A 24,913-nucleotide genomic window follows, 5' to 3' on the forward strand; every position below is an offset into this window, starting at 1 on the left:
TCTCATAACTTCTGAGTAAAAGTATTGACCTAGTCCCTATCCCTCTGTGAAAATCTCAGAATTTGCTGATGTGACCATAATTCATATTAAAATCTTTTCATTTACAGCTGCCTTAAAAATAGAATCAGTGAAAATATGTTTTTTTAATTGAAAAAAAAAAATAGAGTCAGTGAGATCATTTGTGGTTCCTTCTTTTCTTACTTTTGCTAGATAAGGCCAGGGACTTCTCTTACCTTCTTGGCCACTTGTTAATTTGGTTCTTGGATCACCTTGTCCACACCCACCTCCAGCCCTACCCTGGGGGAAGGTATTGGACAGATCCCAGCAAGCTCAGGCACTGTTCCCCGCCTCTGCAGCTGGGGTTATAAATAACCACCAAAACTCAACAGTCAAATAAGTACATTTTGAAAATTGCTCAAATTAAAAAAAAAGATCACTCTGATCCTGATTGAGTAGCAGTTTTCCCACTCCTGCCCTTCATTTCCCCCTTTCTTTCACTTATCTACCTCTCTTCTCTGATCCAAGCTCCCTAGGGAAGCCAATCTAAGCACAAAGCCCTCATACAATGAAGACATCTTTTCCCTTATTTGACAGGGGCAAAGCCCTCCAGGGCTGTAGTTATAGTTACACAATGTTGTTATAGCAGCAGAGGCCTCAGGGCAACATATGTTCCTGGGTGGTAATTGGGTTTGCTTTAACAGACTGTCTCTCGCTGTTTCTCTATGCCCAAATTCATTTATCAAGAAAACCAGGGAATTGCCATTATGGATGGGCCTTCATGTTTTGTTTTGTTTTTTTATTCCAGCAAAACCAAATTCTTTTTTATTCCCAGGGTAGAATGTATTTAGTGATCATGGGTTGAGACGTTTTAGACTGAAGTTATTTTCATTTATTCATTCAACTAATATTTATTGAGCATCTGATAAGTGCTATGCATTGGGTAGGAGCTGAGTGTACTCTGTGAATAAACAGACAGGTCTTTTCCTCCTAGAGCTGTCGATTTAGGACCAGTGTGTAATAGTGGGGGCTGGGGGAGTATGACGTACACCTGCACCAACCCTCTCCACCTTTTCAAAAGTTATTAATCCAGTATAATAACACTAAATAAATGTTTGAAAAAATAAAACATCCTTAATCTCACTGCTGCTATAGAGCTATTTTTATTGTTTGCATATTGCCTTCCAATTTTTCTCCACATGCATACATTTTATTATATGTACACATTTTGCATAGATGCACTCATTGCTTACATGAAATTCCATATTTTTTACACATTCTTAATATCTCCTTGTTTCTCTGTAGTCCTCGTAATCATAATTGTAATTGCTGTGTAATGTTGTAATGTGGCCCTGTGACATAACGTGCTCTGTTTGGGATTATTGAGGTTCTTTTAAGTCAGATAATGATGCAGTGAGTGTCTGCATGCATCTTAGCTCTCCCTGTTTTTATTTCTACCTCTTCTACATTGATTTTTTTTCCCCAAAGACTTGTCCAAATTTAAAGTGTCACCATCCTTGTGGGAGGATACCAATTTTAAGATGTTCCCAGAACTGAGTGTTACCACTTAATAAAATCTTGCAAGTTTAGTTAAAAAAAAGAAAGAAAAGTGCACCTCAAATGTGCTTTTCATTTTATTTCTAGTTAGGATGGACTTCAGTCTTCATGTGTTTATTTACTAGTCCTGTTTCCTCTTCCATGAAATCCCGTGCATTACTCATTTCTCTACTGAGGTCTTGATGATTTTCTTTTTAAGTTTGAAAGACGGAGAGACAGATGCTTTGTCTGAGCCACATTCAGCTATTGAGTCCATGTTATTGAGAAAGGAGAACATTTGCTTCGTAATGATTTATCTGGTAGTTTCTCCTCACTCTCTCTGGCTTCTCTATTATCTCTAGTGGTAAAGTCTTTGTCAAGTATGCATGCTATTGAGAAAGAGAATGAGATTATGAACAGAATGTGTAGATGACATGGGTAAAAGCAGTGAGGAAGCAGGTTATGTCTTTCCTCAGCAAGAACTGAGGAGCAACTTTAAAAGCTGTAGTCACTCTTGCCCACTACAGAAACTTTGAAGATGGCTTACAGACACTATTTTCCTGATTACCTAGGAGAAATTGAGTCCCAGAAGAAAAAAAAAATTCACAAGCCAGTCAATTTCAGGAAGATGCAAAATGATCCTGCATTATGCCATTTGTAAACTAAGGGTCATTTCATTTGTTGGGAGATGTTTTCCCCAGAATAGGGGCTACGAATGGGTTTCTCTGAGTCACTTACATATGCTTAGTCAATCTCCCTTGTGACTAATTGTCCCCAAATGTGAATCAACTGCCAGGGTGAGGGATGCAAGCTACAACTAGGAAAATAATTTCTCTATTTAAGGTAAATCAGCACATACATGGTCCAGACTCACAACCTTGGACGTCTTAGTCTTGCTCTAACCAACTGAGGTTACTGATCCAACCCAATCTCAGGGGTGAAGGATGATTTTCTTACTAGTTTGGAAATTACCTGGAGATGAGTGGGCATCTGGTCATTTTCTTTCCTGCCTAGCCTTGCCGGTAGATGTCACTACACCAGAGCATATTCTCCAAAGATAGGCTCAGAAGGAAAGAGAGGGCTTCAGAAAGGCCCAATCCAACCATCTTGACCCTATTCTCCCATGGCTTCCATTAATAACTCTGGAAAACTATCAGAAATATGTATATACATGGCTCCAGACAGTACTAAGCCTGAACTCAGAAGGCCAAGACCTCAGGTTCTGGGCAGAGTCAGAGATCTTATCCAGAGGCCTTCCCCAGATGGGGTGGGGCACACAGCTGCTGTAGGAAGGGTGGCAAGACCATTTCAATGGGGGTGTGCATATGATAGACTTATCAGGGAACAAGAGCCGTAGTCTTGGGGCTCTTCCAAATGTCACTGTAGAGTAGATACCTCAAGCAAAGCACTCCACCCACCCTCCACCCTTGCCCCTCTGTCCACACTAACAGGGGCCATCCCTTGCCTGAGGGTTGCCAGGCTGGGGCTGGTTCATCAGCTTTGGGCCTTCAGAGGGCCAGCCAGACATGTAGCCACACCCTGCCAGGAAACTGGGAAAGTTCCTAATAGTTCGTAAAAGTTCCTAATAGTCATTACTGTTCTCCTTCAAGACAAATATAAGTAGCATTAATAATCCAGGGAAATGAGCTATTCTATAAAGACTTTGGTTCCATAGTCTTCTGTAGGATAAAACTGAAATTCTTACCTGGCCTGACTATATTCTCCAAAGATAGGCCTGGAAGGAAAGAGAGGGCTTCAAAAAGGCCTAGTCCAACTATCATGACCTTCCCTGCATTATCTGCCCTCTGGTTAATTCTCCAGCCTATTCCATACAACCTCATTCTCTGTGTTTTAACCTCATTGACCCTCCTGCCCTGGTTCCTTCCACCTCAGGACCTTTGCACATACTCTTTACGCTGACTGGAAATTTCTTCCCTCATTTTCTTCTTCACCTCTTTCTACTAATCCTTCAGATCTAAAGTCAAATGTCATTTCCTCAGGGAACTATTTCCCCAAAGCTTCTAGATTAGACCAAAGCCCTCATTTCTATACTGTTACAGTACCCTGCATTTTTCTTCATACCAGTTGTCTCAGTTTATAATTATATATCTATTTGTATGTCTGTTTAATCTAGATCCTTTGCCTTCTGTCCTCCCAATGCATACCCTAAAGGTTTCATGAAAGCAGTGTCCATTTTACTTACCACTGCATTCTCAGCACCTAGGAAGGTACATAGCACTTAACAGGCACTTAGCAACTATTGGATGTATGAAAAAATGGCAGTAATAATAATAAATGAAGGAAGTTAGAAAACATAACATTACTCTTGTACCCGCATGCATATAGCATTTGTAGATGTGTCTATATAGTATCTAATTATAGTCACTCAATTCCTAAGACATATCAGAGTCCAAAGAAACTTCTAAATTGGTCAAGAGGAAAGTGGAAGTTACCATATGAGGCAAAATCTTAAACGCTGTGGAAAGATGGAGGCTGAGGCTCTGATCCATCCATGTGAAACTATAAAGGAGATAAGTACAGATTTATTTACTAAATCCCCAAAATCAGTGCAAAGGAAAATTTTTTGAAAACTAGACTATGGACTCCCCAGAGAAGAGACTGTGTGTTATTTATCTCTATATCCCCAGCACCTAGCATGATGTCTGGCACATAGTAGGAGCTCAAGAAACGTATGTTGAACTATTTTGTTGAAGCTTGAAAGAGGTAGACGTGGGTCTGGGGATAAAGTAGAATACAGTTTTTCACTTGGGAAATCTCAGAGGCAGAAAAGTATGAATAGGGTCAAGAAGGGCTCCTTTACATGTATGGACAATAGCTATACAATAGACTGTTTCAGGGACATTAGGGCTATTCAGGGCCCATCCCTTGACCTTTTGAGATCATCCTTATGAAGGGCAATTACTATGCACTCCCACAAAATGCATCGTCTCTCCACCAGCAGGGACCAAACTCTAAGCTATATAAAGCATTGATCTCACCCTGCCTCACACTGTTATCTCCAGTGCCCTCCAGACTCTTGGGCACATGCCCTGTTGGTTCCATGGGCATATTCTACTCTGGTTTTCACCAAAGAAGGGAAAAACCCAGAAGATGATGCCCTTCAAACAGAAATAAAAATGGCTGCATCTCTCAGGGCAACCAGAGCCTGGGGCTGGTATTCCTGAGCCCACAGCAGGGAGGCCATTAGCCCCAGTCCCAAGAATCCTTGCAAGCAGCATCCCTGGCATTTAGCCTTCCATCCCTGGCACTTAACCTCAGGCCCCTTAAGTGGGGACATTTCAAACAGTTTTTCTTAGAACCATGGAGGGTTCAAAAGAATTCTTGCACATTAAAAAAATAAATCCTCCAAAAACAGCTATTGAGCTGCTCGACCTCACTTATTTCTTCCCTCTCCCAGCAGTGTGTGGCTTAAAGTAAAGGTTGCGGACTTGGTTGTATGTTCATTAGCCTTGTTCCAGCCAGCTCTGCTGGTCTCATCCTATCTGGTACCAGCAGGGTAAGGGCTGTGTCTTTCAAAGATGGGCCTGAAGGCATAGGCATCACAAAAATAATTTGACTCTTGTCAGTGATATGCTGATGTGTTATGGAAACTAGTCCCAGGGGCTTGTCGCCTCTGACTTCCCTCCTCCCCTTACAGCAGCCTATAAATCACTGAGTATTAATATTGTCTGGAGGACCCTTCTCTCCCCACCCCTACTCTGAGGCTCCCCAGCAGGCAGAAGGCTGCAAACTAAGCAGGGAGAAAACAAGAATGGGCAGCAGGCAGGGGTGCCCATCATTTATCAACCAAATGCAGTGGTTGGTGGCTCTCTCCAGCAGTGCTCTGGCAGGCTGAGCAGGCAGTGCAGCCGTGTTTTCTGTCAAGATGGAGAGCACAGTCCAGCAAGAGTTCCCCTTATTTGGCTGCCCCAGCCCAGAAGTAGGGAGTCAAGGCATGAGTCCTTTTCTTTTTTTTTTGGTTTTGGTGGGTTCAGAATTAAAACACACTTTTGGTCCTGGATGGATTCTTACCTCTTTCCCACTCTCTTCTGCCAAGTCTTCCGTGGGGCCTCCTCTGGTAGCTTCTCTTTTGACCCCACGAAGAGCTTTCTCACTTTACTTGGCACATTACAGAAGTTTCTTAAGAGTCCCAGTTCCAGAGCTCTGGCCGGCTTTCTTAAAGGGCAGCACCACCCTCCTCCTCCTTTGATCGTCTCTGGTTTCTCCTTAATGGAAATCCCCCAGCTTCCCCATCTCTCTCTCTTTCTCTAAGGTAGGGAAAACTTGGAGAAAGGAAGTGCATTTAGTCCACTGAACAAGAGACATGCTTTTGTCAAGAAGTTCCAAAAAATGTTCCAACTCCCTCATCAAGAACAGCTGGAACCTGCCAGAATCACCTCCATAATTTCTGAGCATTGCTTCTCTGCAATATAAACAAAGTCAGAGTTCTAGGGAGTTTAGGACCCAGGGAAGTGACCGGGAGGCAGGGAAGTGGATTATAGCATGACCAATCTGGACTGTCTTCCTAACTCTGACCTTCAATTTCTGGATAAGGAGTGGACCTCCAGGTCTGCATCCCTCTGACTTAGTCCTTTGAGCCCCTCCGTAATGGTTATAGACATAGTCTTTGAAGGCAGATGGACCTGTCTTCTCTAGCTGCATACCCTTCAATACACTTCTTAACCTTTCTGAGTCTCAGTTTTCTCACCTGTGAACTGGGGATAGTTATGTCTACTTATAGGATATAATAACTGTGACTAAGAGTTAAATAATATTATGTGGGCAAATTACTTAGCCTATAGGAAGCTCCCAGTAAGTAGAAGTGGTATTCTTCTATGCCTTTTGGCCAGGGCACATGGCCTATAGCATCCTGAGTATATTGCTTTCTTCCTGGGGCCTTGATGTTAGTGTCTTCTCAGGTGGCACAAGCTTCGTGGGCATTCTGAGGAACACAGACTCACCACTGATTCAGAGATCCCAGGATTTCTAACCTATTTGGGGAAGAAATCAAAATTTGGTGTATATAGCCAAAAAATTGACAGGGTTGAGATCTAGAATCTGGCTTGACATTCTAGGCAAACACCAGTAGATCAGAGAATTGGATGGAGCTTCCAGGGAAGGTACCAACTTGTGTGATGCTATCAGACTGTCATGGAAGAAGCAAGACCAAGGAAAATACACACTATTTTGTAGACTACCAGGCCTTTGCCTAAGTTGAATGGAAGCAGGGGTTACAGAGGCCACTGGTGGAATGTACTGGAACATTCCAGGCCCTTCTGCTGCACAACATCACCCCTTGAGCTTACAGCCATCAGGGTCTTCCAGGAAGAATTGGGTACAAGGACCTCCCCCTCCACCATGCACAGCAAGAAATCACCTGCTCTGAAAGAAGCATTATTCTAAGTGCTACCAAGTTACTGAGTGTGGGGAGTGTCAGTACAGTCTTTTGGGAGTTTTTCACCAGATAGAGAGACCCGGCTGCTAAGGCCATTTTATTGAGCGAGGTGCATCTTGTGGAAAAGATCTGCTGCGTATAGGATACCCATAGGAAAAGCCAGGAAGAGGCACCTAATCAATCAGGGCTTAAGAGCTGGATGAGATATAACTTCATTTTTCAGTAAGAAACAGATACAATGAAGCTAATGAAACTCAAGAGTCAGAGCCCCTCACTTGCACAGAACCCTTCCAAGTCCTTATTCCTAATTCTATAATTATTTTACTATTTAACTTGAGGAAGCCTCAAGTGGTATGAGCCTTAGACTTCACAGAACCTGAAGCCTTCCCTGCTTTTAGTCTGCAGGACTTTTAGCCTCAACCTACAGGAGTGATCATAAACAGTTGGAAAAACAAATATGTAAATAATCAACTTTGCCCCAACATTGCCAGATGCAGTGGCATGCCCTAGTAACTGACAAGAAATAACAGAGCAAATGTGTTCCTTTGCTTGGAACTGGGGAGAAAGGGGACTTCCTTGGTGGCTCAGTGGATAAGAATCCGCTTGCCAGTGTAAGGGATATGGGTTCGATCCCTGGTCGGGGAAGATTCCACATGCCTCGGGGCAACTAAGCCCATGTGCCACAACTACTGAGCCTGGGCTCTAGGGCCCTCTAGCCGCAACTCCCAAGCCCACATGCTGCTACTACTGAAGCCCGCAGGCCTAGAACCTGTGCTCCACGATGAAAAGCCAACACAGTGAGATGCATGCTCCACAATGAAAAGGAGCCCCAGCTCGCCGAAACCCAGAGCAACTAAAGCTTGTGCGAAGCAACAAAGATCCAGCACAACCAAAAGTAAGTAAGTTAATTAATTAAAAAAAAATAATTGGGGAGAAAGGACAAACATATAAAATGACAGAAGAGGAATTATGAAGCTACTGATGCTGCTAAGTAAGCGTGCACAAAATAATGGGCCAAACACCTAAGTCCTGGAGGCATCATTACTGTCTTGCAGGATTAGCTGAGGAGTGCTTGCAGGAAGTGAGGTCTGATTGGAAGTTGATGATGAAGATGGTAGACAGGGCAGCTTGGTGTGCTGCAGTCCATGAGGTTGCAAAGAGTCGGACATGACTGAGCGACTGAACTGAACTGAGGGGGAATATCATCTCCAAAGCACAAAAGATAAAACTGCAGACACATCTGTGGTGATATTTTACAGTTATCTATTACAAAAGCCCTTTAGATAATATTCTTGGCTCTGAAAATAATTTCTGAGCCTATGTCCTAGGTCTGAAGGAAATCAAACTACAGCTCAACTTTCACATCACTTGTCTCTTCTGTTACATTTATAGTATCTTTGAACTGGATTTTATGGTACTTGATTCTTTATTTGTTACATGGTGTGAGGGTAAGGGAGAGGATTAGATGTGAAATTAGATGAAGAATGTTTAGAGTATTGTAGCTTATTTGCCCAGGGGTCATTGTATTTTTGAGGCTGACCTGGATAAGGTAAATGGGAACAATGGTGGGGAAGAGAGAAGTCTAAAGTGGTGTGAAATGAATAGGTCTTTTGGTCTATACACAGTCTTCTAAGGATATACACAACCAGCATTTCCTCTCCAGAGACTGATCTCTAAAGGACCTGGGAGAGTCATATGTGGGGGATGCAAACTGTTCCCACCAAGGTGCTGCTCTAAAAAGATGGTCCCTCAAGGTACCCATAGTCACATGACACTGCAGAACTAAAGTTTATTTTAATTTGCTTTTTGTGAAGCAATATCTGCATGCTGGTCATAGTGCTGGGTGCAGTCATTAGACTGAGGACCAAGACATGCCTATTCTCCTCAAGAAACTTCAATATTTTAGTGAGGAGGACACTTAAGAAGAATGCTAACCTGGATATTTCATAAGTCAAAGAACCAAATCTTTTGTGTCTCACAGTGACCTTTTAGGGATATCATCAGTTCAGTTCAGTAGCTCAGTTGTGTCCAACTCTTTGTGACCCCATGAATCTCAGCACGCCAGGCCTCCCCGTCCATCATCAACTCCTGGAGTTCACCCAAATTTATGTGCATCGAGTCGGTGATGCCATCCAGCCATATCATCCTCTGTCGTCCCCTTCTCCTCCTGCCCCCAATCCCTCCCAGCTTCAGGGTCTTTTCCAATGAGTCAACTCTTTGCATGAGGAGGCCAAAATTTTCGAGTTTCAGCCTCAGCATCAGTCCTTCCAATGAATACCTAGGACTGGTCTCCTTCAGGATAGACTGGTTGGATCTCCTTGCAGTCCAAGGGACTCTCAAGAGTCTTCTCCAACACCACAGTTCAAAAGCGTCAATTCTTCGGTGCCCAGCTTTCTTCACAGTCCAACTCTTACATCCATACATGACCACTGGAAAAACCATAGCCTTGACTTGATCGATCTTTGTTGGCAAAGTAATATCTCTGATTTTTAATATGCTATCTAAGTTGGCCATAACTTTCCTTCCAAGGAGTAAGCGTTTTTTAATTTCATGGCTGCAGTCACCATCTTCAGTAATTTTGGAGCTGTTTGACACTGTTTCCCCATCTATTTCCCATAAAGTAATGGGAAATGGGACCAGATGCCATGATCTTCGTTTTCTGAATGTTGGGCTTTAAGCCAACTTTTTCACTCTCCACTTTCACTTTCATCAAGAGGCTTTTTAATTCCTCTATACTTTCTGCCATAAGGGTGGTGTCATCTGCATATCTGAGGTTATTGATATTTCTCCTGGCAGTCTTGATTCCAGCTTGTGTTTCTTCCAGTCCAGCATTTCTCATGATGTACTCTGCATATATAAGTTAAATAAGCAGGGTGACATTATACAGCCTTGACGTACTCTTTTTCCTATTTGGAACCAGACTGTTGTTTCATGTCCAGTTCTAACTGTTGCTTCCTGACCTGCATACAGATTTCTCAAGAGGCAGGTCAGAGGGTCTGGTATTCCATCTCTTTCAGAATTTTCCACAGTTTATTGTGATCCACACAGTCAAAGGCTTTGGCATAGTCAATAAAGCAGAAATAGATGTTTTTCTGGAACTCTCTTGCTTTTTCCATGATCCAGCGGATGTTGGCAATTTGATCTCTGGTTCCTCTGCCTTTTCTAAAACCAGTTTGAACATCTGGAAGTTCACGGTTCACGTATTGCTGAAGACTGGCTTGGAGAATTTTGAGCATTACTTTACTAGCGTGTGAGATGAGTGCAATTGTGCGGTAGTTTGAGCATTCTTTGGCATTGCCTTTCTTTGGGATTAGAATGAAAACTGACCTTTTCCAGTCCTGTGGCCACTGCTGAGTTTTCCAAATTTGCTGGCACATGGATATCATAGGGGTAGGTATATCTTTTTCATGAAATGTTCCCTTAAAAGATTAGCAGGGTCTGACACACATTACCTAAATCAAATCCCTTATGATTATACAGTGGAAGTGAGAAATAGATTTAAGGGACTAGATCTGATAGATAGAATGCCTGATGAACTATGGACTGAGGTTCGTGACATTGTACAGGAGACAGGGATCAAGACCATCCCCATGGAAAAGAAATGCAAAAAAGCAAAATGGCTGTCTGGGGAGGCCTTACAAATAGCTGTGAAAAGAAGAGAAGCAAAAAGCAAAGGAGAAAAGGAAAGATATAAGCATCTGAATGCAGAGTTCCAAAGAATAGCGAGAAGAGATAAGAAAGCCTTCCTCAACGATCAATGCAAAGAAATAGAGGAAAACAACAGAATGGGAAAGACTAGAGATCTCTTCAAGAAAATTAGAGATACCAAGGGAACATTTCATGCAAAGATGGGCTCGATAAAGGACAGAAATGGTATGGACCTAACAGAAGCAGAAGATATTAAGAAGAGGTGGCAAGAATACACAGAAGAACTGTACAAAAAAGATCTTCACGACCCAGATAATCACGATGGTGTGATCACTGACCTAGAGCCAGACATCCTGGAATGTGAATTCAAGTGGGCCTTAGAAAGCATCACTACGAACAAAGCTAGTGGAGGTGATGGAATTCCTGTGGAGCTATTTCAAATCCTGAAAGATGATGCTGTGAAAGTGCTGCACTCAATATGCCAGCAAATCTGGAAAACTCAGCAGTGGCCACAGGACTGGAAAAGGTCAGTTTTCATTCTAATCCCAAAGAAAGGCAATGCCAAAGAATGCTCAAACTAAAAAAAAAAAAAAAAAAGAATGCTCAAACTACTACACAATTGCACTCATCACACACGCTAGTAAAGTAATGCTCAAAATTCTCCAAGCCAGGCTTCAGCAATATGTGAACCGTGAACTTCCTGATGTTCAGGCTGGTTTTAGAAAAGGCAGAGGAACCAGAGATCAAATTGCCAACATCCGCTGGATCATGGAAAAAGCAAGAGAGTTCCAGAAAAACATCTATTTCTGCTTTATTGACTATGCCAAAGCCTTTGACTGTGTGGATCACAACAAACTGTGGAAAATTCTGAAAGAGATGGGAATACCAGACCACCTGATCTGCCTCTTGAGAAATCTGTATGCAGGTCAGGAAGCAACAGTTAGAACTGGACATGGAACAACAGACTGGTTCCAAATAGGAAAAGGAGTACGTCAAGGCTGTATAATGTCACCCTGCTTATTTATATGCAGAGTACATCATGAGAAATGCTGGACTGGAAGAAACACAAGCTGGAATCAAGATTGCTGGGAGAAATATCAATAACCTCAGATATGCAGATGACACCACCTTTATGGCAGAAAGTGAAGAGGAACTAAAAAGCCTCTTGATGAAAGTGAAAGTGGAGAGTGAAAAAGTTGGCTTAAAGCTCAACATTCAGAAAATGAAGATCATGGCATCCGGTCCCATCACTTCATGGGAAATAGATGGGGAAACAGTGGAAACAGTGTCAGACTTTATTTTTGGGGCTCCAAAATCACTGCAGATGGTGACTGCAGCCATGAAATTAAAAGACGCTTACTCCTTGGAAGGAAAGTTATGACCAACCTAGATAGCATATTCAAAAGCAGAGACATTACTTTGCCAACAAAGGTCCATCTAGTCAAGGCTATGGTTTTTCCTGTGGTCATGTATGGATGTGAGAGTTGGACTGTGAAGAAGGCTGAGTGCCGAAGAATTGATGCTTTTGAACTGTGGTGTTGGAGAAGACTCTTGAGAGTCCCTTGGACTGCAAGGAGATCCAACCAGTCCATTCTGAAGGAGATCAGCCCTCAGATTTCTTTGGAAGGAATGATGCTAAAGCTGAAACTCCAGTACTTTGGCCACGTCATGCGAAGAGTTGACTCATTGGAAAAAGACTCTGATGCTGGGACGGTTTGGGGGTAGGAGGAGAAGGGGACGACAGAGGATGAGATGGCTGGATGGCATCACTGACTCAATGGATGTGAGTCTGGGTAACTCCGGGAGTTGGTGAGGGACAGGGAGGCCTGGCATGCTGTGATACATGAGGTCGCAAAGAATCGGACACGACTGAGCGACTGAACTGAACTGAACTGACACACATCAGGGATCTCTCATCCATAAACATACATAAATCCTTTTTTAAAAGCAGCTTGATTGAGGCATAAATCATATACCATAAAATTCACTTAGTATACGTGTATAATTCTATTATTTTTTAAAGTTTATAGAGTTGTGCAACCATCAGCATATTCCAGTTTTGGATCATTTCCATCACCCCAAAAAGTTCCACTGTGCCTGTTTGCAGATAATCCCTGCTTCTACTCTCAGCTGGAGGCAACCTCTGATCTGTTTTCTCTATAAATTTGCCTTTTCTAGATAGTTCACATAAATGGAATCATATAATATGTGGTCTTTTGTATCTGGCTCCTTTTACTTAGCATATTGTTTTTAAGGTCCATCCACATTGTAACATATATCAGTAGTTTATTCCCTTTTATTTCTGAACAGTATTCTCTATAAATTCTTTTGGAAGTTATTTATGTTTTGAGGTAACACTGACCAGGATGCAGGAGCCCTGGTCTTCTGTCCTGCCTCTTATTTGCCAACTGACCTCTACCAAGTCCTTCCCTTGTCTTGAAACCCACTTCTCCATTTGTAAAATGAAGGGACTAGACTGATCATACACAGTCTCTAATGGGTCTTTGTACTTTTCATGGAGTGCCACTAGGTCCTGTATACCAAAATTTTGATGTCTCATTTACCCATTTTGATGTCACATTTACCCTTTACCTATGGGTCAGGACGATCCCCTGGAGAAGGGAATGGCTACCCAATCCAGTATTCTTTGCCTGGAGAGTTCCAGAGGACCCTGAACTGTCCATGGGGGTCACAAAGAGTTGGACAAGACTGAGTGACTAACACTTTGACTTTTTTTTTTTTTTTAATTCTAAAATGTAACAAATCCTTTATTGTTAAGGATGAGGAAACTTCAGTTTTAAAACGCTGCAGTTTAGCAAGAAAAGTTGATTCCCACTGAGAGGAAAAGAAGAGTTGAGGAGTGAACATTACCCAGTCTGAGAGATGGGAGAATGAACAAGTGAGAGAACTAAGCAGAAGACAGAAAGTGGCGGGCTGCAGCAAGGGACAAAGTGTGTCAGGCAGAGCCCCGAAGGTCAAAATCCAGGCCACAGTTATCCTGGGAGTAATAGGGCAGGGGTGCAGGAAAGGGAGGCCCCCAGAGTGGGAGAGATGTTGAGGGCTAGCCCCCCTCCCTACTCTGTTCCCATAACCTCATTCATTCCCTCAACACTCCTTCTCAATCCCTCTAAGGCTGCTCTGCTCCTTCAGCTCTGACCCCATTTCCTCAGGATCTCGTTCCCTGAGGAACCAGGCCTGACATTTCAGACAGAGGCTGAGGGAATGAGGTAGGTCAGAAAAAGACACTGTGTTTCTGCGTCATTTTATTTTTTGCCTTTATTACTTTGGAACCCAGGGGCCAAAGATGTAAGTACTTATACATTTACCAGGAAGTTCAGAGATAGTCCCAGGTACCAAGGAATATCAAGACTTCTCTAATCTTTGCTGAACAATTGCTCCTGAGTATCAGATTCTAGAGAATAAAAATGGTGATTTGAAATTTCCATTCTTGTTGGTTATTGTGGCATAAATGTACAGGGTAAAGGATCAAGGTGCCCCAGAAGTAGGGCCAGACAGCACCTTCAGAACTGGAAAGCTTCTCTTGACTATGACAACCCAACCTTCTCTTAATTCAGTAGCTAGTGGATCCTACAGATCCTCTGATCTAGCAATCTCCAAAGCCTTTCATCCTTGGTAGCCCTTCAGACATCTGCAGCTTTTAAGACCCCAGGCCTTATAGGGACTACTTGGGAAAGGGCTATACCTCTGACCCCATACTTGTAGGAAAAATAATTTGAGTCCTCATTTATTTGTGACAGCTGTGGACATCCCAAGAGCAGGCTAGGATCAAGAGGCTGAGCATTTGCTGTTGGAACCTTCTGAGGAAAATAATTCTCCCATAGATGAAAAATAATTTATTGATATACTTGGTGTATGTAATCCTCCACTTTTTTTAAAATTTAAATTTATTTATTTTAATTGGAGGCTAATTACTTTACATAATCCTCCACTTTTGATGTTTTTGAGTGCCTGCAACCAACCTCCCTGAAAGCAGCACCCAGAACATGTCTCTAGACCACTTCTGCTTACAGGCTCCAAGGCCTGCTGGGTTATGAACTCCAGAATAGGAAGTATGTCTCTGAATATTATTGTCATTCCATAGTGCCTAGCTCTGTGTCTGGCACATAGTGGTCATTTCAATAAATTTGTGACAAGCAAATTAATTGGTAACAATCATGTTGATAAAGATGACAGAGAGACAATGAAAAGGTTTTCTTGAAGCTAGAAGATGCTTTTAAGGCAACCTCCCCTCGGCAGCACGCACTCTCCCCCAAACCCTGGCTGCTTCTTGCTTTTTAAAAGAATGTTTTTTTTAATTTGGCTATGTGGGGTCATAGTTGCAGCATGCAGGTTCTTTAGTTGCAGCACATGGGATCGAGTTCCCTGGCCAGGGATTGAACCCAGGCCCCCTGCATTGGGAGCATGGAGTCTTAGTCACTGGACCACCAGGGAAGTCGTAAACTCTGGCTTCTTTAATTAGAGGAAACACACAGGAGTTGATCTTCAGATGAGGTCTTTATCCTCCCATCATGTCCATGCCAGGAGAAGCGACCAGTGATAGAGAAGGGAATGAGAGACAGCTGCTTGGGCATGATACCTGGGGTAAGGAGAGGACAGGGATCTCCTCTGCACGCCTGTCTTCGCATTCCTCCAGCTGGGCCATCTTAGTGTCTTTAGCCAGCTTATCAAGAAGGAACACGACTCTCTGGATTCAGAAGATCCAGTTCTTCAGCTGCTGTGCCACCTCCACCAACTCTTCTTCCACTGTCTAGGGCCTCTATTCTTGGTACTTTGGCTTTAAAATGAAATTTAAACTCCATATCCTTGAGACTGCCCTCTTCTATCCCAGGGAAGAATGCCACTGCCCAATAATATGGCATTTTCTCTTTAGAACAACTCTATCAGGTTGATAAAGCACAGTTGATTCTGGCTCAGAGAAAGGAAGTCATTTGTCCAAAGTATTTCAAGATTCCTCACTCTGGGCTTTTACCTGTAACACACACCATATGGCCCAACCAGTAAAAATCACACATCATCTTCTAAGACTGCCTGAGAATTTACATGTTGTGTCCTAAAATGGACAAAGTTGTCAGGCAAGAATAGATTTTAAGAGGCCAACTGGCCCACACTTTGGCTATCAGGCAAGTTAATTGTCCAGAAGTTTAGTGTGTGTTGAGAAAATACTTGAATCTGAAGTCAAAAGACCCAAGATGTTTGTCCTGGGTCTGCCATTTATTAAGTGGACAATCTTGGGCAAGTCATCTGAGCCTCTGGGACTTAGCTTTCTGTAAAATAGGGACAATAATATTTTCATTTTCTACCTATTGTACATATAATAGTCTACCTATTACGCACTTGTGAAAATTAAATGAGATGGTGTATGTGAAAGCTATGAAGTACAAGACAAGTGTTAATTTTAACATCTCAGCCAAACTGTATCTTTGGAGACTCTTTATGTAAAATGTAAATAGTAATCCTTTTTTGTTTATAAGAAAGTTTTATAATAACAGAGATTAGGAGTTCATCTCTGGAGTCAGGCTGCCTGAGTAACCTTGGGCAGTAAGCAATCTTGCTTCTTTCTGAAGCCTCCATGAAGAGGAGATAATACCCATCTCATAGGTATGCTCATGAGAATTAAATGAGGCAATGTATGCATGGTACTTAGGATATACCTGTTATGGAGAAAGAAACTCTATGAATGTTAGCTGCTACTATTACTGATTTTATTAATGAAAGTGTGCCATAATGAGGCAGTGTAGTCTATTAAGATCTGATAGATATCTGAGTCAAGAATCAAAAAGATTCATCTTTTTGGACCTCAGTTTCTCTACCTGCACCATAATAAAAATCATGGTTTCCTTTTTCCAGATTTTCATGGGGATTAAAAAAACATACATGAAGACTTTGAACTAACTGGAATGTTATAAATTGTAAGATTTTTTTTTAAATTGAGTTATTTATTAAGACTAAATTTTTATCAGTTCATCAATTTTTGTTCATTCCTATCTGCCTTTGGTAAAGTTGTCCACTTCATAGAAAAGGAGTACATCATCTCCCTGTCAGTAAAAAAGATTTCAAATATCATCTTAAAGTACATTTTACAAATCTGCAAGAATATACTCTTTGCAAAGAAAAATTTTCTTTAGGGTGTTCCATATCCTCAATTTGTTTTCTGTACATAGGCTGATTTTAATATTAACCCAACTCTTGAATTTCCACTTTGGGTATTATCTGCTTTCAATATTTAATCCCCAAAATGACCTCTCAATGCCTTGCAGCGTGCTTCCAGATTACCTCCTTTTTTCTGATTATTAATAGTTAGTATGGCTTCAGGGAATACTTTCATTTTAACATTAAACTGGGAAAAAACAGAAATAGAAAGATAAATCTGTAGCAAGATCAAAAATAGATATCATGGCTAAATATAAATCTGGAGGGAATTATCTAATTATTTGGATGGTCCCTTATCACAGACAATCTAGGATTGATTGCCTTTCACTTTTTCCACATAAGAGAACAAAATGGTTAATGAATACCAAGAGTAATAATTTTTTTCTTTTGAAGAGAATAATTTTAAGCAGTAACTTAAATGCTTCTTCCCCTCAAACGTCTCATGTATATATTATAGCATGTGATTTTCACAAGGGCGTGCATTCTCTTTGTGGCCCATTCAGGTTCATTTTGACTTGTAGGTCAGAGAGCAATGAGCTGGGAAGACCAGGATTTGGTTATGGAGTCACTGTGTAGATTTGCTCAACTTTCTCAGTTACTTTGTTCTTTCCACTCTGCTGAACAGACTTGGAATGGACAACTCTGCTCCTTTTCAGTCTCAGTTTAATTTACAAGCTAGCAGCTGCGTTTTTAGGTTGGACCAACACCAAGTAAGGACTTAGATATGTGAAGAAAGACAAATGTGGTGCCACATGAGGCACAGTAGCTATTAAGTTCACGGATATAATGCAAATCGCATGCAAATATTATGCAAACTTTTCATTAATTTGTAGAAATTTACTTTAGAGCTTGCAAGCAACATTGAGATCCTATGAGGATTTTAAACTGTTTTTAGGTTAAACCAAAAGTAATGCTTTTTGAAGTTATTGCTTTCTTCATACTTACCGGGACTCAATTGCTGAAAGTTTGACACTCCTCCAAGCTCCCCATGATGATTTCACTACTGCTTTATTCCATCTTACACCCGGCCTCGGCCCCGGCCCCGGCCCCGCCCCCACTTTGCTTGACGTCACGTGACATAGTATTTGCATACTACCTGGGACTGGGTGTGACGCTCCCCTTTTCTGCATCTTGTCATTGGCGGTACCGGAGAACCAGCCCCCTTCCGGACGGACCAATCAGCGAACTCTCGGACGTGGGGCAGCAGGCGGAGGTGGGATGGAGGTGGGGTCTTGGGGTTGGATCGCTAGGCATATTAACCAATCATCCTCTGGTAGAGGAAGATCAAGCCGCGGATTGGTTGGGAGGAGGGGTCTGGGGATCCGTAGGCCAATGAGGGCTCTGGGCTGAGGGGGCCGGTCGCCGCCCCGTAGGGCAGATAAGCGGCTGCAGCGGGGGTTGGGGGCTGTGTGGGGCTCGCTGTGGGTCCGAGGCGGGCGAGCGGTCCTGCGGGAGGGCGATGGCGGGGGCCGCAGCAGGCGGCAGAGGCGGAGGTGCCTGGGGGCCGGGTCGCGGAGGGGCCGGGGGGCTCCGGCGGGGCTGCTCTCCTCCAGTCCCTGCCGGCTCTCCCCGGGCTGGTCTGCAGCCGCTCAGGGCCACCGTCCCCTTCCAGCTGCAGCAGCCGCACCAGCGCCGGGACGGGGGTGGCCGCGCAGGTGAGCCGGGCCTGGAGTGCGTGCGGCTGAGGGAGCCGTTGGCGGGGGTGGAGGGGGGGGGTGATGGCTCGCGTGTCGGGGGGAGGGGTAGGGGGAAAAGTGTAAGGGGGAAGTGGAATAGGGGCGAAGGAAGAGAAAGGGGGTCGCGGAGAGTCTGCGAGGACGGAAGGAGCGAGAGCGAGGAGCGGTGAACGCGGAGTGCACCGCCGGGACATAGTGCAGGGGTGTCGGGCCGGGAGGTGAGGGGAAGGTCCTGGCAGATGGAGGCTGGCTTTGGGGGCGTAACCGAAATGTGGGCAGGGATGTGGTGTGGGGGTGAATGGAAGATGCACGGGTGGCAGCGAGGTGTGAGGCGCGTGATGGGGGCGCCCTATGCAGGGATTGCACTGGAGCGGGGAGTCGGTGGGCGTTGGATATCTGCACGCTGAGGGGGAGGGGCATGGAGAGAGCCCCGTGGAGCCATGTGTTAGTTCTCCAACTTGAGTTTGGCCCCAGCATCCCGTTCTGCGGCTCTGGAGTTCCTTTTCCCACCACTTCATATGCGCTTCGCTTTATGGCACCTCCTGGAGCTTGTTTCTTCTAAGCCATTGGAATAAGTTTAACGGCTTCTACCACCATACAAACGCTCCGCTCCTACTCCCTACGTTCCTGTTGGTATGGTCCAAAAGTTGTATGTTCCCAGATCACAAACCTGCTTAATATGGTTGTCTCATTCCAACCATCGCGCGCGCGTGTGTGTGGAGGTGTAGGATCTGGGTAGTTTGCCCACTGCCTTTCCGTTCTCTCCCCACCAATGCTGTTTTGTCCTGAGCTTGTCGGTCAACGTGGCAGTGGGGTGAGGGCTACAATCAAGTACAGTGTAGCAAATACTCCCACTTTTTCAACAGCACCAAAAAGATGTCTTAATAGCAGCTTAACGTGGTGGATGTGGTTGGCAAAGAGCAAGCTTAACCTTGCTTTCACACTCAAAGTTGTAATGGATCCCCTGCAAATGCAGGCAGTTAGGAATGGGAGAAGGAACCTACTTGCATGAGGAGGTTGGCCATAAGTTGAAAGTGAGGCTTATATTTGATTCACACCAGATGTGAAAAGATCATTGCACACTTCCAAAGCCTCAGGGTCTACCAAATGTACAAAAGTCATAGTCCCTGCCATCTGATGGTTAATGACATTCTCTAAACCAGAGTTTCTCAGGCTTTTTGTGATTACTAAGCTTAGTTCCAGCCCCTCCTGAAAGTGTAGTTGCTACGGTGCCTTCCTAGGTAGGAATGGGATTAAGAGGGTCTCTGAACTAGAAAGTCTTCGTCTGTCTGGACTTCACTGTAAATGTTAGCATTGCATCTTGGAACACAGAAACTTGGTCAAATCTGGTAGCAAGATGGTAACCAACTAGTACAAGTATGCCTAGAATCTGACGATGTAGAGCAAGGCAATGCCCAGACAAACTCAGGCCTATCGTGAACTGCTCTAAAGCAAACCACAAGAGTACAAACCTGTTGGTTTTGTTTGTGCCTCCTTAGAGTCAGGGAAGTTAGTAGAACAGCAAGCACCAGAACCTAGTCACTTTTAGTAGACATCAACAGAAAGCCTGCCTGTGTAGTAGTTGGAAAGCTGGTAACAGTTATATTTTAAGAGCAGTTATGTTGTGTTTACTATAGAACTAACATTAAAAGGACAAACACTGCTGGATACTGTGGAAAGAAGAGTGTAGCTTTGGATGACTGAGTTCTTTACGTGGCCAGTTCCTTTTTTTAGGACCAGGTACCCTAAGATACTGGTAAAAAACATAGGAGGCTAGAGCTCTGCATGATTTGTTGGATTATTTAAGACAGATTGAGTGATTAATTGCTTATAGATTGGGCTGAGGGATTGTTTCTCCTCCACCTATTAGTATCCCAGAGGCACTACTAATTAGGCACTTACCTGGTCTGTAGTGGGATTATTTGTAGGTTTGCAGTGAAGCAGGAGAGAGGAAATACAGGAGGAAAGCGCAGCCTGAGCCTGTGGACTTATTTGTGACCAAACATTAAAGGAATGTCCCTGGCCTTTGGTTTGGGAGTGCATCAGGTCTTCTGCATATTAACTTTTACCTTTATGTGTGTTCAGATTTTTTCCATTCCTCGGCCTTGAGAAGTGGCAGAAGTGGTTTCCTCTGGGCCCGAAGGGTGTATGTGATAGAAGGAAATGCTTAGTGGTCATAAACCCTTAAGAGAATGGCTTTGGATGCCAGAGTTACCTGGGTATCAAATCCAGGTTTTATTTTTTACTAGCTGAGTGGCCTAGAAGAAGTTAAGTAACTTCTGTGCCTCAATTTCCTCATCTGTAGAGTATGAATAATAATACCTACATCATAAGAATCAAATGACTCAATAGCTGTAAAGTGCTTAGAACAGTGCCTGGCAAGTAGAAGGTACTCTGCAGTGTTTGCTGCTGCTTATATTGTTATTTTCTCCACCCAGCCAAGGTGAGAGCCTGTTGGCCAGAGCACGTTGCCTTTTCAGGCTTCAAAGAGCAAACCCATATTGGTCTGAAACCAGTACTGCGGGTTTCAGAATTTCAGGGCCTCTCCTTACACTTTTATTCACTCATCCTTTAAAATGGGCTTTCTAAAGAGGGCTCTGAAACCCAGCTTTAAAAAAACGTGAGCTGGAACTGAGTCTCACAAACAATTGTGTCGTCCCTGTTTCTGTTTCCCATCTCAAAGTGATGTACTGCTCAGGGCTGTGCAATTATCTCTCCACCACACACCCTGTTGTGTTCTTGACAAGATATCTCAGATGTTGTTGTTTATTTTATTCATTTACTTATTTGTTTTTGGCTGTGCTGGATCTTCAGTCCTGTCTGTGCTTTTCTGTAGTTGCAGCAAATGGCTATTCTCTAGTTGCAGTGTTACTTCTCTTGTTGTGGGAGCATGGGCTCTAGGATGTGCAGGCTTCAGTAGTCGCGGGTCGTGGCCTCAGAGGTTGCAGCTCCCAGGCTCTAGAGCACAGGCTCAATAGTTGTGATGCACGGGTTTAGTTGCTCCGGTGGCATGTGGGATCTTCCCAGATCAGGGTTCCAACCCGTGTCTCCTGGCAGGAGGATTCTTTACCACTGAGCCACTGGGGAAGTCCTAGATGTGTTTTCAAAGAGGAGGGGTTAAGGATTTACCTTCTGTGGCCATTCATCCTTAAGGGATGTCTTCATAAAGTGAAGACGCCTGGGCTTTTATGAGCCTGGGCAGGGGGTGTGGAAGGCAGAAGAGTGGAGAGAAAAATGAAGATCAACTCTTAAGAAGCTAAGAGCTCCTAGTAGGTAGCAGAAACCCAGGAGAAATATCTTACTGCAGTTTCTCCTTTAATTAAATTCTTGTTTGTGTCTTATGTCAATTGGAGTCTGCTGACTTTTAAGTTCTTCTAGGACAGACTGATGTTGAACAAAATGGGTCTAGGAGGTAAACTGTTCTGGGCCCCAGTCTTACCTATTCTGTCTCTGTCTCCATGTCCTGAAAATGAAGCTAATGTTCAATTGAGGTTTGCAAATTCTTCCCTAGAAGACCAGCCCCACGGGCCAGCTGGGTGCTGGGGGAGCCAAATGCTGCCTCCGAATCTCCTCTGCGCACTAGATTCTTCTTAAACCAAGGCTTGGCATTATGGCTGGCAGACCAAATCCAGGCTTCTGCCTGGTTTTGTAGATAAAGGTTTATTGGAATACGGCCATGCTCCTTCATTTATGTATTGTCTGTGGCTGTTTTGCACATTGGCAAAATTTGAGAAGTTTTGCACAGTGATAGAGTTGAGTAGTTTTGATAGAGACCAAATAGCCACAAAACCTAAAGTATTTTCTATGTGAACTTTTCAGGAAACAAACAAAATAGCCTACCCCTTGTCTTCCACAATGTTCCTGACCAATATTACTGTGTAAAGACGAGTTTCAAATGTATGTAGTATATACCTCTGCAGAAAATCCTAAGGGAGCAAAGAAAACTCAAGCCTGTATCCCCACTCATATTTTAGGGAAAAAGAAAGGGACATTGTCAACGTCTAGTCAGTTCTCAATCTTTATAGAAGATCAGCACATGTAAACCCAGGCTATTCACCCCCACCCTTGTCAGGTGACACGTTCAGTAGATAAAACTAGTTTGGATTTACATAAAAGCTTAACTGTTACACAAATTTGCATCTCTTCCCTTCTTACCCTCCTTCCAAAGCTAACAACCCACAGTTGCAGTGAACACATTTCAAAGTCAGATGGAAATTACTTTCGGCTTATCTCCTGTTTTGGATTCTTCTCCTTACCTTTCATTTTTCTGAACAGATCATTGAGAGGTGGCATAGTCATCGTTGCCCTCAGATACTGACTTCCCCACAGGGACATAGAGGCAAATGTCCATCAGGTTTTCCACGATGGCCGTCTCAGTGAATGTAAAGCAGCATTGTTATTAGCAGTGCTATTGGTAATTATTAAACTCTCTTTCCCTGCCATGCTTTTGTAAACTTCGTCCTTAGGGATGGGTGTTTGGAGAGGTATGGAACAATAAAGGAGGTTGCTTATTAGCGACCCTCATCAGACCATGGTCCTTCTGGACCTTGGTGTTAGAAACAGCCTGGAGATTAGAATAGAGTGTAACTTTTCTATGCCACAGAGCCATCTGCCTATAAAGAAGCTTGGGGCTGCAGTTAAAATCCTTTAAGAGCTACAATTGTCCTTTAAAAACCTGTGATTGAAGCAGCTTCTGTTTGGGAGGCATTAAACATGAAGCACTTCCCAGCCTGACACTGCTAGCTTGCTTTTGACAGCTTTGCTAGCATGAGGCACATGGTCAGCAAAATGCACTGTTGAAGTATCTGACTCTTAAATGTTATCACCAGTGATGGCATCCTTGAAATTGGGGGCCACAATTCCTAACTACTTATCCTTTTGGTACCCAGAGAAGCATGGGTCCATGTGTTATTCAGTATTTTGTACAGCAAAGGATTATCCATATGGGGAGCTCTCCACTTAGGTAACATAGAGTGAGGATTTTTCAAACTATTTGAGGTCAGTGGAGAAAGGCTGAGAACAATGGTGGGGTGTGGCAGTAAGAGGACATTGTTCTTTCTGGTTCCAGATATAGACTATCGTCTAGAAAATTTGAGGCAGGATTGCAAAATTTTCATAGTTGTGTTGGCAATATGAGTGTTGCCAGAGTGGTTGGTGGCTTTAGTAGTCCAAGAACACTTCACCTACATTTTCTGCCAGTTTACAATGAATGATGTGATGGGTACCAAGGCCACACTATCCCTTGGATCTTAATAGATCCCTCGGATCTTAATCCTGCTCTGGATTCTTACAGTCCTCATGTAGAGCCTTGATGCCAAAGGATTCAGATTTTATTTTAGGGTGTGACATGTTCTGGGGGCAGGTCTCATTTTGAGTTCTTTTTGACACTATCATATATATCACATGCTATATGACACTAGCACAAAAGCTTTACTAGACTTACCTGGGCTTGCTTTTATTCCACAGGCAGCTTGGAGCCCTTTGAAAGGGCTGGAAGGGAAAGCCTTGTGTTTCTTCCCATTTCAGAGTGAAGGTGGGTCGCTACCCGCAAGTTAGTTTGGTGAGATGGGGCTATCTCATCTTTTATCACCCTCTGAGATGGATAGAAGAGGAATCAGGGAAGAGTGAAAGCAGAGAAAAGATGAGTGAGAAATCTGGTGATTTGAGTCTTCACAGCGGGCTCTGTTATTTGGTTTGCCACTTTATGAATTAACCAAACATTAGCCAAACTAGTCACATTGTTGGGTCCAAAACAAATCCTGATCTCAGAAAAGAGTTTGGGATTATGTTTAAAGTTATAAATGATCTGTGCTTCAGTTCCTCTCCAGTCGTGTGGAACTGAAGGGGCTCTTGTTCTTGGGAACAGCTGTCTGGAGGGAGGCTCTCCACAGCTGGCTGCTCTCAGCCAGGCCTCCGGCTCATGGTCCCTACTGAACTTCCTGGGTTTGAAAACTCTTCCTGGCACTTTGCTTTTTTCTCCACACTTTTCCTCAGAGTTGCTACAAAACTGAATGCCCAGCTTGGAGTTATTTAAGTATTTGTCCTCAGGCTCTGAATATACTTCAGTTGACTTTTACTTTGTGCGAGCACCACAGCCAATCAAGGGTGGCTTTAATGAACTTAAAAGAATGCTATCAAAGTATTTCATAATAGGAAAACTTTTAACTCCAGCCCCTGGGGAACCTGGAACGAAAGTCTGGGCTGTGTGCAGACACTTACTCAGACAGCTGACACCAGGGGTGGTGAACGCCTTGGGGTCACCTCTGCTCCACATTCTGGAAGGGTGGATTGGCGGGGGGTGCTGGGGAGATACCTCCGAGGGCTTTGGATGATCTGAAGTGGCAGGCTTTAGGGTTGGGGGAGTTTTCTCTCCGACGCTGCCCAACTGTGACTTCTTAGAGTTGGCAGGATTTTGCAGGCAGAGTGGTAGTTTGGGGCGCCACTTCTCTGACCTGTGTGCCCCATCTTGCAAATGGCGGGTGGCTTTCCC

General features: G+C 43.6%; 1 protein-coding gene and 1 long non-coding RNA gene across 5 annotated transcripts in view; one reads left to right on the forward strand and one right to left on the reverse strand.

The window, feature by feature from the left end:
• Nucleotides 1-1,618: 1,618 nt before the first annotated feature.
• Nucleotides 1,619-17,931, reverse strand: LOC133232250 (uncharacterized). Of its 2 annotated transcripts, none has more exons than XR_009731351.1 (3): nucleotides 17,844-17,931; nucleotides 5,566-5,816; nucleotides 1,619-1,922 (listed from the first exon to the last, which is right to left on the reverse strand). It is a non-coding gene; the product is annotated as an uncharacterized LOC133232250 (long non-coding RNA). The 2 variants fall into 2 exon arrangements; XR_009731350.1 differs by lacking the exon at nucleotides 17,844-17,931 and adding an exon at nucleotides 17,693-17,813.
• FAM117A (family with sequence similarity 117 member A) overlaps nucleotides 7,747-24,913 on the forward strand; it is a 52,771-nt gene continuing 35,604 nt past the window's right edge. Inside the window, exon 1 of one of the 3 annotated variants that reach the window (XM_061391431.1) lies at nucleotides 7,747-7,823. Coding sequence is in view for 1 of the 3 variants with exons in the window: in XM_061391430.1 (XP_061247414.1) it covers nucleotides 18,207-18,402 (196 nt within the window). In the remaining 2 variants the exon portion in view is untranslated. Of the gene's footprint in view, nucleotides 7,824-18,206; nucleotides 18,403-24,913 lie in introns of those variants that run through there. The other 2 variants (XM_061391430.1, XM_061391432.1) reach the window with 2 other exon arrangements.

Source organism: Bos javanicus, chromosome 19 (assembly GCF_032452875.1).
Source record: "Bos javanicus breed banteng chromosome 19, ARS-OSU_banteng_1.0, whole genome shotgun sequence".
In the NCBI taxonomy this organism is placed as follows: domain Eukaryota; kingdom Metazoa; phylum Chordata; class Mammalia; order Artiodactyla; family Bovidae; genus Bos; species Bos javanicus.